General features: G+C 42.8%; 1 protein-coding gene across 16 annotated transcripts in view; it reads left to right on the forward strand.

Moving 5' to 3' along the window:
* ptpn13 (protein tyrosine phosphatase non-receptor type 13) overlaps nucleotides 1-14,933 on the forward strand; it is a 411,247-nt gene that overhangs the window by 129,107 nt on the left and 267,207 nt on the right. For 15 of the 16 annotated variants that reach the window (XM_072496283.1, XM_072496268.1, XM_072496267.1 and 12 more), the window contains exon 7: nucleotides 6,621-7,157. The exons of the other annotated variant lie outside the window; for it this stretch is intronic. In XM_072496283.1, the coding sequence (XP_072352384.1) occupies nucleotides 6,621-7,157 (537 nt within the window). The remainder of the gene's footprint in view (nucleotides 1-6,620; nucleotides 7,158-14,933) is intronic. 16 annotated transcript variants of the gene reach the window in all.

The raw sequence follows: 14,933 nt of genomic DNA on the forward strand, positions 1-14,933 counted from the left end.
GCGTTCTGAAATCCTTTAATCCTTTGTCTGTGAACTCACTAGAATTAGACTGGCCTATATCTACATTACAGTAACTAATATCTTTAAAGTAACTATTTTATATCACATTCTTCAAGTGTGTGTGAGTGGAATGCTTATAAACAGCTCCAGCTATCAGGCTCTACAGTGCTAATTGCGCTCCCAGCCGTTAGAATGCTCGTTGGGCTGGCAATTGCTCAGAATTCATGCCAGCAGAGTGCTGGCCCATTAGCTTGTCCTGAATTACTCTAGAAATAGCGGCCTTAGTGGGAAGGTGAATCACCTGCAATTCAGTCCCGGTGTCAACCCGCAGTCTCCCAAGGACAGCAGGGTAGCATAGTGGTTAGCACTGTGGCTTCACAGCGCCAGGGTCCCAGGTTCAATTCCCCGCTGGGTCACTGTCTGTGCGGAGTCTGCACATTCTCCCCGTGTCTGCGTGGGTTTTCTCCGGGTGCTCCAGTTTCCTCCCACAGTCCAAAGATGTGCAGGTTAGGTTGATTGGACAAGCTAAATTGCCCTTAAGTGTTCAAAAGGGTTGGGAGGGGTTATTGGGTTATGGGGACAGGGTGGAAGTGAGGGCTTAAAGTGGGTCGGTGCAGACTCGATGGGCCGAATGGCCTCCTGCACTGTATGTTCTATGTAATCTCTGTTCTAAGTGGAGACTTTCGGCCCCAGTCTGTTTCATCAAGTTGCTGTATCCTGAGGCACTGAAACAAGTGGTCCTCCCACACATTTCTGCCATAGTTAAGGCTAGTTAATTCAGCCCAGGTTAAGGTTAAAGCCCGGATTTCCATGGAGTTGTGAAGATTATGCAGAGTTTCCAAAATGGTGGGTGGGACATAGATGCGGATATCCCACCCCCGTTTACAATAGAACCAATTTTTGCAGGTATGGAGCAGGGGACATGCATGTCCATGTAGGAGTGAAACTGAAACGCAGGAGAGTAATTTAAACTGAGTGCTGAGTTCAAACAGGTCCCTTTTTGGTTGTTGCAAGGGTCTTGGCCTATAGTGTGGATTCATGAATTTATGGAGTAAATGTAAAGGCTCTTGGCAGGGTGGATAAGGTCTGTATACCTGTCAAGTTGTGAAGTTATTTGGGTGTGAGGATTTTCTTTTATTATCGTAAAGGTTGTATAACATTTTTAGAATTCTATTTCACCTCAACATGGCTTCTGAAAGTCCATGGTGGATTCTGAGTGAGTTAGTATGGTCAAAGGCGGTGAATGGGTTTGCAGGGGGGCATGGAGGTGGTATCCAGAGAGTGGATCCAGAGAGAGCAACCTGCCTCCGCACTTGGCTGCCCTTGTGACCATCTCTGATCTGCTCTTGGGAGTGGTTTGCCTGACTCTATCCTGCATTCTCTCTTTCTCCCCCCCCCCCCCCCCCCCCCCCCCCCTCCTAAATCGAAGAGCCCACCATTTCTAACAAAGTGGGTGTGGCGAACTGGGAAGACCAAGCCTTCCCTGTTGATATGACTCCTGAAAGAATTGGTAAATCTAAGACAGTGAGGGGCCAAGCATGTGCAGTGGTAACAAAGAGGCATTGAGATTCACAAGGCTTGCAGATGCACAGAACCAAAACATATCAAAATAGGATTTCCAGCAGGAGGACCCTCTACTTATCTGGATGAGTGCAGCTCTAAAATAATTGAACACACCCAGGACAAAGCAGCCTGGTTGATTAACACCCCGTACACCACCTTAAATATTGATTCTCTCCACCATGAATGTACTGTAGCTGCAGTTTGTATTGTCTATGTGGATGCATTGCCCACCGAGGCTCAGCTGACAGTATCTTCAAAGCTCTGACCTCTGGCATCTTGAACAGCAGGTGCAGCATGGGAATGCGATCACCAAAAAAGCTGGTTTAGCTCAGTGGGCTAGACAGCTGGTTTGTGATGCAGAACAAGGCCAGCAGCGCGGGTTCAATTCCCGTACCAGCTTACCCGAACAGGCGCCGGAATGTGGTGACTAGGGGCTTTTCACAGTAACTTCATACTTGTGACAATAAAAGGTTGTTATTATTATTATTATTACTACCTCCAAGTTCCCCTCCTAATTTACATACCATCCTGACTAGGAATATATTGCCTTTCTGTCATTTTCAAAATCCTGGAATTCCCCATCTAATAGTATTGTGTGTGCAACTACGCCACATGGACTGCAGAGGTTCAAGGAGTTGGTTTGCCACCACCTCCAAAGGGCTGGACAATGATTGCTGGCCCAGTTGACGAAGCTCACATCCATAAACGAATAAAGTAAAACCACCATTTTACCAGCATTTGAAAAAAATAGGCTATTTCACATTTTTATCACACCAGGTTAAAATCCAACAGGTTTATTTGGAATCACTAGCTTTCGGAGCGCAGCTCCTTCATCAGGTGAGTCTTTGGAATTACTAGCTTTCGGAGTGCAGTTCCTTCATCAGGACTGTTGGACTTTAACCTGGTGTTGTAAGACTTCTTACTGTGCCCACTCCAGTCCAATGCTGGCATCTCTGCATCATATTTTTATCTTTAAGTTTTTGTTTTAGATCTATTTACAGTGACTGACTTGGGGAATAGCATGTTTGTTGAAAGACATTGGGAAATATTTTGGGAAATCCTTTGACAAAGAGTCATCCAGGCTAGAAATGTTAGCTCCCTTCTCTCTCCATAGGTGCTGTAAGACCCACTGAGATTGTCCAGTATTTACTGCTTTTGTTTGGGAAATATTGTTTCGCCAATTGAATTGGTCATTTCGGGACAGTTAGTTGTGAATGATGATTTTGAGGAGAAAACCGTGATGGTTTACGTCTTACTTTATAGGCCAGTTACATAACTTTCCTTGATTTGTTTTGCTACCTACTTAACAGATCTGGGCAATTAATTCAATAGTCGTCTTATCTAAATAACATTAACAATACACTAGACTAAAAAATAGTTATTATGTGGAAAAGAATAATGTTCAAGTTATGCTTTATCTTGTATTTGATCTGAGGTCTAAGAATGTTGTTAGACCGCTTTTTATATTCAATTCGAAGACTCAAACCAGCAAAGGACTCATTTTTAATTGCACAATAATAAATGCAAATATTCCAACAATGCCATGTCGTGGTAATAAATAGTGGCATGGTTTGCAAAGGGGAATCATCAATGCAAATGAGCTGCCTACCAACATAGCATGATTTTACTTTTGCATTTCTAACCTGTGTTCAAACATAAAAATAACCCTGGTTGTGTATGCTTTGGAAATGCAAAACATATAGCTGTACAGCTTATTGTTTGGGAGTTTCTTTGGTGTGTTCCACAGATGAAAAGTCACTTAGCAGGATCTTAACTGGTCAATTGGAGTTGTTCGTAAGACATTTTGTGAATAATCTTTGGTGATGCTGATGTGTGGGTTTTTGCTGCTTCTATTTATGTGCTTTCTATGGGTTGCATTTATGTACGTATGCATAGTAATCAATTCTATCATTAACTTTATTGCAATATCATTATCTTACTGATTAATTTAGTTTATCTTAAAACCCATTGTGAAATAAACACAGCTGTGGAAGAATGTTATTCTATAGGGATCTCTTGGAAAACAGACAAAATAAATAAACTGAGTCAAATGGTGTCATGCAGGGAGTGTAGAACGAGAAGGAATGAAGATTTCCTATAAGATATTAGGCGGGGCTCCAAGTTTAAACAGTTATATAAGGTTATCACTGATCAGAATAATTAGCTATTCTATTGAGATGAACAACAGATGAAGTTGGGAAATGTAGCTTGATATATTTCTGTGTGTTGAGAAGATTGTTGGTTTAGTTGTATTTATACACGCACCTTTTCAATCACATTCCACACCAATGAAGGTGGTGTCATTGTTAGCTATGTTACTTCTACAGCAAATTACATAATTATTTCAGCTATTGACAAAAATAGAGTAACATAATCATGTAAGGAAAGCAACCTACAGAAAACGAGTACCGGTAAGTGCATCTTGCTGCTTCAAAGTGAGTGAAGTACAGTAGCTACAAAGGTTGGATATAGCTTTGAGACATTGCATATCAAATTTCAGGATGTTACCGAATTCAAGTTGAAAGCTGAGCTTTGGGAAACCTTTCCCTGCATGAAGAATTAAAAACTTTTTCTGGTTTTGAAAGTGAGCTGAATTAAGGTCAAGGTAGTTTCTTAGTTTTCCTTTCCTGAGCTATGGATATGAGATTATGGAATTGCATTCTGCCATACCTCTGATGTAAACATCAGCAATCATTTTGGTAAAGGGCCTGTGACAAATTTACTGTGTTTATCTTCCTATCCATTACTCTGGAATGAGAATACAAATTTCTCAGTTTAAGTTTGGTGTCAATGATCCCCCTTTGTAGCTGTACTTATCTGGACCTCAAGCCCTGTAACAATTCTACAAAATGTACACCACTGCATTCTAAAAAGTTATAAAGTATGTGACCATATATAAAAGCATCTGCTATAACGATAGAGCTTAGATGTCTAATTGCTATTTTTGGGGAGGCTGAATTAAGGAGTATATTAGTCGACAAATAAGTACAAACAACCATTGTACTTTTTATGATTATTGTTTGAAATATTCTGCATTTATAAAGTTTTCTGTGGAGCCCTGTGTCCCTTGCTGTATGAGGATGCAGAGTTGATGACCTGCAGTACTGGAGAACAAAAGGAACTTGTAACATTGATGACTATACTTTCAGTCAAAGTCACTGGCCTTGTGCTTCCCCTTCTGCTCCTCAGATCTTTTAATTATTGATGTAAATAGCAGTTTATGGCAGCAAGGTTCAGGTAGATGGACAAATGTCACCTATAAGAATGTTTACTTAGGACTTGTAATATCAAACATTGACATTCTTTTCTCATAGCTTGCTGCCTTGGAGCTTAATTAATCTTCACAATGACAACAAAGTGGTTCTTGTAATGCCCTTTGTTAAAGTGAATCGTTTCAGCTATTTATGAATGAGGTAGTTTCAGGGACAACTTTTTATTTCAGTAATCCAATACATTGTGAGGTATTGCAGTTTTAATACAGTTAACCCAATGATTTTTGTTAATGGGTTGTATTTTGTTTGGAATTTAGAATCAGAATAGAACCATGGAATCCCTAAAGTGCAGAAGGAAGCCATTCAGCCCATTGAGTCTGCACCGACCCTTCGAAAGAGCACCCTACCTAGGCCCAATCCCCTGATTTATTCCTGCCACCCCACCCTAAGGGGCAATTTAGCATGGCCAATCCACCTAACCTGCACATCTTTGGACTGTGGGAGGAAAACCGAGCACCCGAAGGAAACCCACGCAAACACAGGGAGGATGTGCAAACTCCACACAAACCGTCACCTGAGGTTGGAATTGAACCCGGACCTCTGGTACTGTGAGGCAGCAGTGCTAACGACTGTGCCACCATGCCACCATTAAGGTGTGCATCTTTGTCCAGTTAAAACACCCATTTTGGAAGTAGCTGTTTTTAAATTCATTAGAATGGGAGTATAGTGGATTTACATCTCTTTTTGCTTTTGCGTGCAGTCTAAACTAGAAAGTCTAAGTTTGAATATTTAATTCAATATAAAATCATGTACAGAAAGTAAATTGAAGAGAAGAAAGGAAATATTGGATTGAGAAAGAGGGAAAACTTAAAGCAACTCCAGCAATAATTAAAATCCGAATACACGAGACAGAAGTAAGTTTTCAGGTTAGAGATTTTATTTGCTAGTAATTAGGACTTATCATAACATTAAAAATTCACTTGAGCTTCAGTGGACCAGCCCTAACAAACATCCTCTGGCATAATTAGTGGGTATCCAGTGCTTTAATTTAATGTCATTACTGCGCTTGAATGCTTAATGTCTTGGCGAGATAACCAGTATGGCGAAGCAGGATAATTCAGTCAGAAACTTCCTGCTTTCGTTGCTTGACTGAGCGTGTAAGAGATATTTGAAATTGCTTTTCAGTTTAATCTTCGATAATGGTGAGTGCTGATAGTCTCACTATTTTTCTTGCCACAAGTTCTACACCTTGAATTCTTTTTTTTAAAAAAATATTTCTATTACACCTTGAATTCTTGAAGAAAATTCTATATTTGGAAATGGTAGGTACATTACATTGAAAACGCGTTGCCATTTCCCGGTTACATTACACTTTTCCTCACAATTGTAGAGTGACTTTAGGAGAACTCATTAAAATTAAAACATAGCGGAAATCCATAGCCAGCATCTGGAAGCACATTTCATATATTTAAAAAAATTAGTTGCTATTTTGGACGGCACCGTGGCGCAGTGGTTAGCACTGCTACCTCATGGCGCCGAGGACCCAGGTTAAATCCCAGCCCCGGGTCACTGTCCAAGTAGAGTTTGCACATTCTCCCCATGTCTGTGTGGGTCTCACCCCCACAACCCAAAGATGTGCAGGGTAGGTAGATTGCCCCTTAATTGGAAAATAAATAATTGGGTACTCTAACTTAAAAATAAATTGGTTGCTATTTTTAATCAAACATTTTCCATTGGTAAGTCAGACGTCTAGCCTTCATGGATGCTCATCTCCACTATGAAAACATTTGTTAGCCGTATTCTCATCATGTGTACATACAATTTGGTTTAATTTTATTTTTGCAGAATGCAGTGCAGCTCCCAAGGCAACAGAAAATCACAAAGCACAATTCTGTGAACAGACCTCACTGAATCGAAGGCTTAGTAAGTCTATGGGGTTCTTGGCGATTACTAACAGGACCTCAGATTTGGACTCTTACCACACTGCCTCTGGACATGAAGACACAGTAGATGTGTACAACAAGCCTCAATCTAAACCTAACTGTTTGAATAGGAAGCCGAATTCCAACGGAGCTTCTAGTCCCAGGAAGCCCTGGACCTCCACAGTTGACCTGGGTTTTTATGGTAGTAAAATTATATTACCTGGAGATAATCATCAAGGCAGCTTTTGTCCACAGGGGAAAGGCAGGCAAATTATGAATAATATCCAAGCCAGAGATATGAAGTATACAGATTTTGGGCAAGTATCAACTACAGTAGGTCTTCAAAAATCTCACCAGACTCCGGAGCTTTCTATCTCATCAGCCCTCTCAGGGGCTTATGAAAGGATTAAAGAACGACAGAAGAAATTGCGAGTACTAAGAGAAGCAATGGATATGGATGGTAAGTCCAGTATGTAATTTTAAAATATTTTCATACTAATTTGAGAGAGATGAAAATATAGAGACCGTTTGTTTGTGATTGTGAAACAAGACTGTGATTGCAAAACGAGACCGATTGTGATTGTGGAACGAGACTGTGATTGTGATTGTGGAACGAGAGTGTGATTGTGGAACGAGACTGTTTGTGATTGTGGAACAAGATTGAGATTGTGATTGTGGAACGAGACTGTGATTGTGGAACGAGATACATTGTGATTGTGGAACAAGACTGATTGTGATTGTGGAACAAGACTGATTGAGATTGTGGAACGAGACTGTGATTGTTGAACGGGATTGTGATTGTGATTGTGGAATGAGATTGTTTGTGATTGTGGAATGAGACCGTTTGTGATTGTGATTGTGGAACGAGACTGTTTGTGATTGTGGAACGAGACTGTTTGTGATTGTGGAACGAGACTGTTTGTGATTGTGGAACGAGACTGTTTGTGATTGTGGAACGAGACTGTTTGTGATTGTGGAACGAGACCGTTTGTGATTGTGGAACGAGACTGTTTGTGATTGTGGAACGAGACTGTTTGTGATTGTGGAACGAGACCGTTTGTGATTGTGGAACAAGACTGTTTGTGATTGTGGAACGAGACCGTTTATGATTGTGATTGTGGAACGAGACTAATTGTGATTGTGGAACGAGACTATTTGTGATTGTGGAACAAGACTGTTTGATATTGATGTAATGGGCTGATATGTATATATTTTATTTATATATAAAGCATAAAGTTCTGAAAACATCTTGAAAAGAGGGAGCGTAAAGCCTTAAATTGGAAAGTTCCATCACTAATGGATAGTTATCAAGAGAGCCATTTTGTATGTTTCAAGATATCTCCAAAAGTAACAACATAGTTTACAGAACACATCTGTGAAAGACTAAACCCTTGAAAATAATCTTCCCCCCCCCCCCAATGATAGGCAGGAGTGGGCCTACAGTAGGGGGCTAAAGACATAAATATAGGGAACGTGTCCCCTTTGCCAGTGGTTACAGTGGCTGAATGTCCTGCCATGGGGAAATAAGACACACACACACACTTCCTTTTCTCTGCAAAAAGCACTTAACTGCTTTTGATGTGTTACAAAAGATGCCAATCATAGCTAGATGTTTATAACCATTGGTTAGTTTCGCAGCAGGACACTTGATGTCCATTCAAGCATGAAGGGAAATGAAATTAAACAATCCAGGTCGCTGCTATGTTCAAGCTGTCAAACACCACCTAGTAAAATCAATTTCCCATTGATGTAACTGAAAACCTTGCAGATCAAAGGAGGGGGAGGGTCTCAAGTGGGAGATTCTATAATGGGGGCTCTCTGGTGACTCCGAGTATCTCTGGCGGGAGGAGTTCTCTGATGGGTGGAATGGGTCTCTGGTGAGTGGGGCTCTGGTTGGGGACTCTGTAATTTAGGGAGTTTCTGGTGCGGGACTGTAATTGGGTGAGTTTTTGGTGGGGGGCTCTAATGGGGGGGGTCACTGGTGGTGGGCTCTGTAATGGGGGCTCCGGTATGGGTTTCTCTGGTGCGGGGTTCTGTTATGGGTGGGTGTCTCTGTTGGGGGAGAGGCTCTCTGTGCATAAATTTGAATGACTAGGGATGGTGAATCTTCTCTGGATTCCTGCTCCCAGCACGAGGCGATTAATCTCCCAAACGGAGAATCCAGCCCATTATATATATCTCCCTCTTACTCTAGCCTTAATGACCACTCCCTCCCCCCACCTCTACAGAATTCCCTCTCTCCCTTCCAATTCCCAGGATCCATTCCCAAAGCTCCTTGGCTATGACCTCCTCTCTGAAATGGGTGAATGTTCAGATAGGATTCCCAATCCTCCTCGATGATTATTCTCCTGAGATTAGTGACTTAAATTTTCCACTGCAGTTCTCCCTCACCCTGTTTTATGATGCCACCAGCTGCGATTTGGAGAACCCCTGGGTTGGCAATGCCCTCTGAATACAAATGCAAGAGAGCAACAACTACTTGGAATGTAGTGGGGGGAGGGCTGCAGAGTTGGGAATGGAGGTTTAGGGTGTCTCTGAAATCGGTGAGAGGTGGCACTCTTAAATTAGGAGACTTGATAGTGGGAGACAAGAGAACAAATTGGGCTGAGATGGAGACTGATGAATGGGTTGGGCAGGGATAAATTAAGAAATTATATTCCTAATGATTGGTGAATGTGGAACTGTGGCATGGAAAACGAGAATTAGTGCTGGAAGGAACTACTGGAAAAGGAGGAGGAAAGCTCTTGAACTGAGGTATTGGACCATGGGATACTTCACATGTGGATGTTGAGGTGGAGACTGCAACATAATCTCAAAGGGAATGGGATAAATATTTGAAAAGAGTTTACAAAGAAGTGATGTTGGCTTGGGGTCCCAATACTACTGGACCCTTGTTACGATCTTAAGGGAGACCATTAACTCAATAAAAAATTGAACTCCCAGTTCTTACCTAAGCGAACTACACCATAAGGTTTCAAAGTTTAAACAAAATCTTTGACTTTACAAGAACTAAGCAAAGCAAGTACTACTTGGCACGGTAGCAAGGTGGTTAGCACAATTGCTTCACAGCTCCAGGGTCCCAGGTTCGATTCCCCGCTGGGTCACTGTCTGTGCGGAGTCTGCACGTTCTCCCCGTGTCTGCGTGGGTTTCCTCCGGATGCTCCGGTTTCCTCCCACAGTCCAAAGATGTGTAGGTTAGGTGGATTGGCCAAGCTAACGTGCCCTTAGTGTCCAAAATTGCCCTTAGTGCTGGGTGGGGATAGGGTGGAGGTGTGGACTTGGGTGGGGTGCTCTTTCCAAGAGCCGGTGCAGACTCGATGGGCCGAATGGCCTCCTTCTGCACTGTAAATTCTGTGTAAATACTAACACAGTATTTCATAAACCCTTGTTCTTTAAACCTGAAAATCTCGCAAACCACTTCCCGTTCTGCTTTTACTTCCCCACAAGAGTTTCCCTTAACTTTCCAAGATATTGAGGGTTCTCCCTGGGACCAAGCCAAGGTGAGCCACGGGTCTTGGGGATTCATTTTGATTCTCCTTAGTTTCCCAATATGGCACTTCAGACTTCCAGATCTCTCTCTCTCTCTCAGGATTCAACCACCAATCTCTTCCACCAGCTTCAACAGGCAGTTCTGAAAACTTTAATTCCTCGTAAATTTGAACTTTTTTATTCTGCAATTCCTGATTAGTGACTCGAGATTAGGAGCATCCTTGGTTTCTAATCAACTTCATGCTTCATTGTCTGGCTACTGGCAAATACACCACTGCTTTTTCGGACTTCCAAGCTGACTGACTTTTTCTGACAGAAAATCACAGATAAACCCCAAAACTAAAGACTCCAATTTCTTCCCATGGCAATATGGCACACCTGGGATGTCACAGATAGAGATTTCAATTAATTAACTGCAATTTCCAAACTTTGTTCTCTGATCTGAAAAGTGTATGTTTACTTTAAGAGCTTAACCTCGTTACTTTGCTTTCAATCTTTTCTTGATCGTGGACCCATATGTATAATTTAAACCCCATATGAAGGCAACTGTTGGCACCTCGGGCGGGATTCTCCACCGGCGTGATTCCCCGTTTTGCCGGCGCCTAGGTGTTTCCCGACGGCGTGAGGCTGCCCCACAATGGGAAACCCCATTGACGGACCAGAGTAAAGGAGAATCCCGCTGGCGGGTCGAGGCTGAAAAGTGGTGTGGCGGGGCGGAGATTCCAGCCCCTCATCGCTAGCAAAACTCAGAAAGGGACCGCTTATTGTTTGCTGTTTTCACACCTCCAATAATCCCTTTATGTAACCAAGGGGCATCCTTTGAATTTCAATTACTCTAGGCGTTGTTAATCAATTTCTCAAACATATGTTTTTGTCTAGTTATCTTAGATTTAAAGATTCAATTTTCCCAAAACTAAAAATTATATTTCCACAACATTTGAATCATGAAATTAGACATTTTCGCAACATCCCTTTTCATGTTTCACGAGTGGATTTGAAGATGAACGGGGAACCTATGCAAATTCCTTCTCCTATTTATGCCATCACTAAGAACTGCCTTTTTCCACTCCATAACACAGCCTTACCTCAGCTCATCTGCTGCAGAAACCCCTGTCCATTCCTTTGTAATTCTGGACTTGACTATGCTAATGCACTCCTGGCTGGTCTCCCACAGTCTACCATCTGCAAACTTGTGGTCACTCAATTATTTGCTGCCTGTGTCCTTAATTGCATCAAGTTCTATTCACATATCGCCCTTGTGCGAACTGACCTAGGTTGACTCACAGTTGAGCAATACCTTGATTTTAAAATTCTCAACCTTGTTTTCAAATCCCTCGATGACCTTGTCCCTCCAGACCTCTGTAATCTCCTTCAGCTTCACAACTCTCTGCGATATCTGCCCTCCACTAATTCTGGCATTGAACACCTTTGGCCCTGCCTTCGGCTACCTGGGCCCTAAACTCTGTTGACACGGTAGCACAGTGGTTAGCACGGCTGCATCACAGCGCCAGGGACCCGGGTACAATTCCAGTCTCTACTGATTGTCTGTATGGAATCTGCATGCTCTCTCCTTGTCTGCATGGGTTTCTCTGCGTGCTCTGGTCCGACAGTCCAGAAATGTGCAGGTTAGGTGGATTGGCCATGCTAAAAAAAATTGCCCCTCATGTCCAAAGCTGCTGGCTCATGGAACCTCTTGTGTTATCGTCCCAGATTAATCAATACTGCAGCTGGGGTTGGGGAGTACAGGGGTCTCCTTCCCCATGGTGCCACTCACCAATGTCTTTCTGGACAACACTGTGTTGCGGGACTCATGCAGCCACCGCAACAAGGGTCCCAGGTTTGACTGGGAGTGAAGTGCAAGTTGACACGGGGGATGTGTGTGTGTGGCCAGAAGACAAGTGGGGCAGTGTGGAAGGTGGGCTGTGCAAGGAGTGGGAGCGAGAGTAAGGGCACACAATGACAGATGGGCAAGGAGGTAGAGGAAGATGAACAATGGAAGACTGAGGGGAAGGACGTTGGACCCAGACAAGGTCCCATGGAAAGCACCCAAATAAGAGGGTTTACTGGAAGGGGATGCACGAAGACTCGAGATGCAGTGGGAAGAGGACTAAGTGGGGCATAGGTACCTCACAGGTGATGGGCCTGGGGGGATAGTGGTTGAATCAAGGAACAGGCTTCTTCTTGAGGCTGCTATCCTTTCTCCTATGGGTTGCTGATGTCCTGCACAGGCTGGCGAGAGTGATCAGAGTGTGCTGGACAGGTGCTCAAATATGGCATCGGGACCTTCTATCCTGCCTGCTGATGACAAACTGATCAATCAGCCGCTGGCCCACCAGGTGGCTTGGAAGGAACTCGCCTGTGCATAATTAATAGGGCTCCAAGTGCAGAATCAGGCGTGGGGTCCTGCCATCTGGTCAGCGGGAAAACTGCTGTGGGAGCCACCCCCCACTGCCCTTAACCTCAAAATTGGAGAATTGCACCCAAATCTGCAGGTTGCTCCTGCATCTTTGGATTCACCACGTCAGGTTTCCCTGTTCACAGAGGCCTGCTGGTTCTTTGAACTAGTTGTGGAACACGATCAGCAAAGACGTTCATTTACAAGTGATCCTATTTCTAGAAGATAAAATGCAATAGCATTTGTTGAAGTAATGCGATCAGATGTCATGTGGTCAGAATGTCCTTGACCAAACCTGCAGGAATGCGTACCACCAGAATTAATAATCCTAGGTTCAAGGACAATTTTTGCACCAATGACAAACATTTAGCACATAAGAAATAAGATATGTACCTGTTAGTTGAAGTCCTATAAGTCAAAATAAACTTATTTGACAAAATACTCTTTGCCCGCTTATATTATCCTTTTGTTATGATCCCAGACCTGACCCCAAAATTTTGGTACAATCTCGATGATACCCCCAAATTTTGTTCTCATCATTTGTTCTGGACGCTTAGTCAGACCTCAACAAAGGTTAAGATACTGAACGAGATGCATAAAGTTTTTTTTTAAGACTATGCAGAAAAGATAGATTTGTTCCGGGAGTTATAATATAAGAAATTGGGTTTTGTTACTTTATAAACAAAAATTTATTAAAAGAAAATAAAACATTATTTAATTTTCAGACTTCACAGTTCTAACACTAACAGATTATAACCAGTTTGACTTTAATACAAATTCTCATTCGGGCAGCACGGTAGCACAAGTGGGTAGCACTGTGGCTTCACAGCGCCACGTTCCCAGGTTCGATTCCCCGCTGGGTCATTGTCTGTGCGGAGTCTGCAGATTCTCCCCGTGTCTGCGTGTGTTTCCTCCAGGTGCTCTGGTTTCCTCCCACAGTCCAAAGACGTGCAGGTTAGGTGGATTGGCCATGATAAATTGCCCTTATGTCCAAAGGGGTTAGGGGGGAGTTATTGGGTTACGGGGATAGGGTGGAAGTGAGGGCTTAAGTGGGTCGGTGCAGACTCGATGGGTCGAATGGCCTCCTTCTGCACTGTATGTTCTATGTTCTAACACTTGGCCTTAAACTCTGCTCTCGTTCCACTTACACATTCAGGCAACCGCAGCACTTATTTGGGGAGCAATTTTCCTTCTGTTGGGGACATCACTTTCAGAATCCTTTGTCAAAGCTTTCTCTCTCTGGCTTTTCCTACGATGTGTTCCATGGCTACTTGTATCTTTAAGCTTGCAGTTTCCTGACCAGATTGGCAGCCCTCTACATGCTTCTCTGTAACTGTTTTACGACTGCATATTCATGACTTCCTTCTGTAGGTCTTTTGTTATGACCTCTTCCACTGGCTGAATACCTGCTTCTCTGTCTTTGTGCCCAAAAAGGATCTCTCTCTCTCTCTCACTCTAAGCTCCGCCCAGCCCTTCTCCCTTAAAGTGCTCAAACCTGCATCTATTCCCATTATTTGGTTGATAGCCTAATCCCGTCTATACCAAAGGCCAGAGCTAGGCCATTCATATGCACCTAGATTTCCATTACTCGACCATTAGGTCCTCCGACTTTGTTAATGGGAGGATGTCTGGTCCGGCAGGAATGTCCTGAAGAACAATGGGTCTTTGCTGAATTTCGTTATGCATTCCCTAATAAGCTTGGATTTGAATGGGAGCCTGTGACTCGGCTAGGTATGCACATATCCCTTTGCCCCCGCCGTTAACGGTTTTCCATTCTGCTTAAACCTTTAAATTGTCTGCTTCATTTTTGGACCCCATTTATGAACCCATATTTCTAATATCTCCCTGTCGTTACACCGGTAACTTTATTTTGTTAAAGTAGATGAAATTTGATAATCCACTCACAAAAGGAATAAAGCTACAAGATTCAACAGTTTTAAACAAATACAACCAATTTTACTATATGAAGAGTCAGCAAAGCAAACAGTCAGTACCATCTATCTTATACTCTTAACATACAGAAATACACATGGTGATTCTGTGAAATATGAATTAACAGGAAAAATGTGGTTGAACATGCCACAAACTGTACATTAAATTGCACATACAAATAAGATATAATCTTCAAATTTCCTCAGTAACCCACCCAAAGGTCAGTGAGTCATAAAAATTCTTTAAAGTCTCTGTCATCTTTGAGGAATTTTAGCTCCGCGCTCTCAAAGCACTAGTCCGAACCCCAGCCAATGGCATCTCTACTGTATCTAAGTTCCATGTGTACAAACTTGACTCAAAAGGTCCACTCTTTTCCAGATATCTCTCCGATCTGCTCCCAGGTCCAGACATCTTGGTCTT

Source organism: Scyliorhinus torazame, chromosome 3 (genome assembly GCF_047496885.1).
Source record: "Scyliorhinus torazame isolate Kashiwa2021f chromosome 3, sScyTor2.1, whole genome shotgun sequence".
Taxonomy (NCBI): domain Eukaryota; kingdom Metazoa; phylum Chordata; class Chondrichthyes; order Carcharhiniformes; family Scyliorhinidae; genus Scyliorhinus; species Scyliorhinus torazame.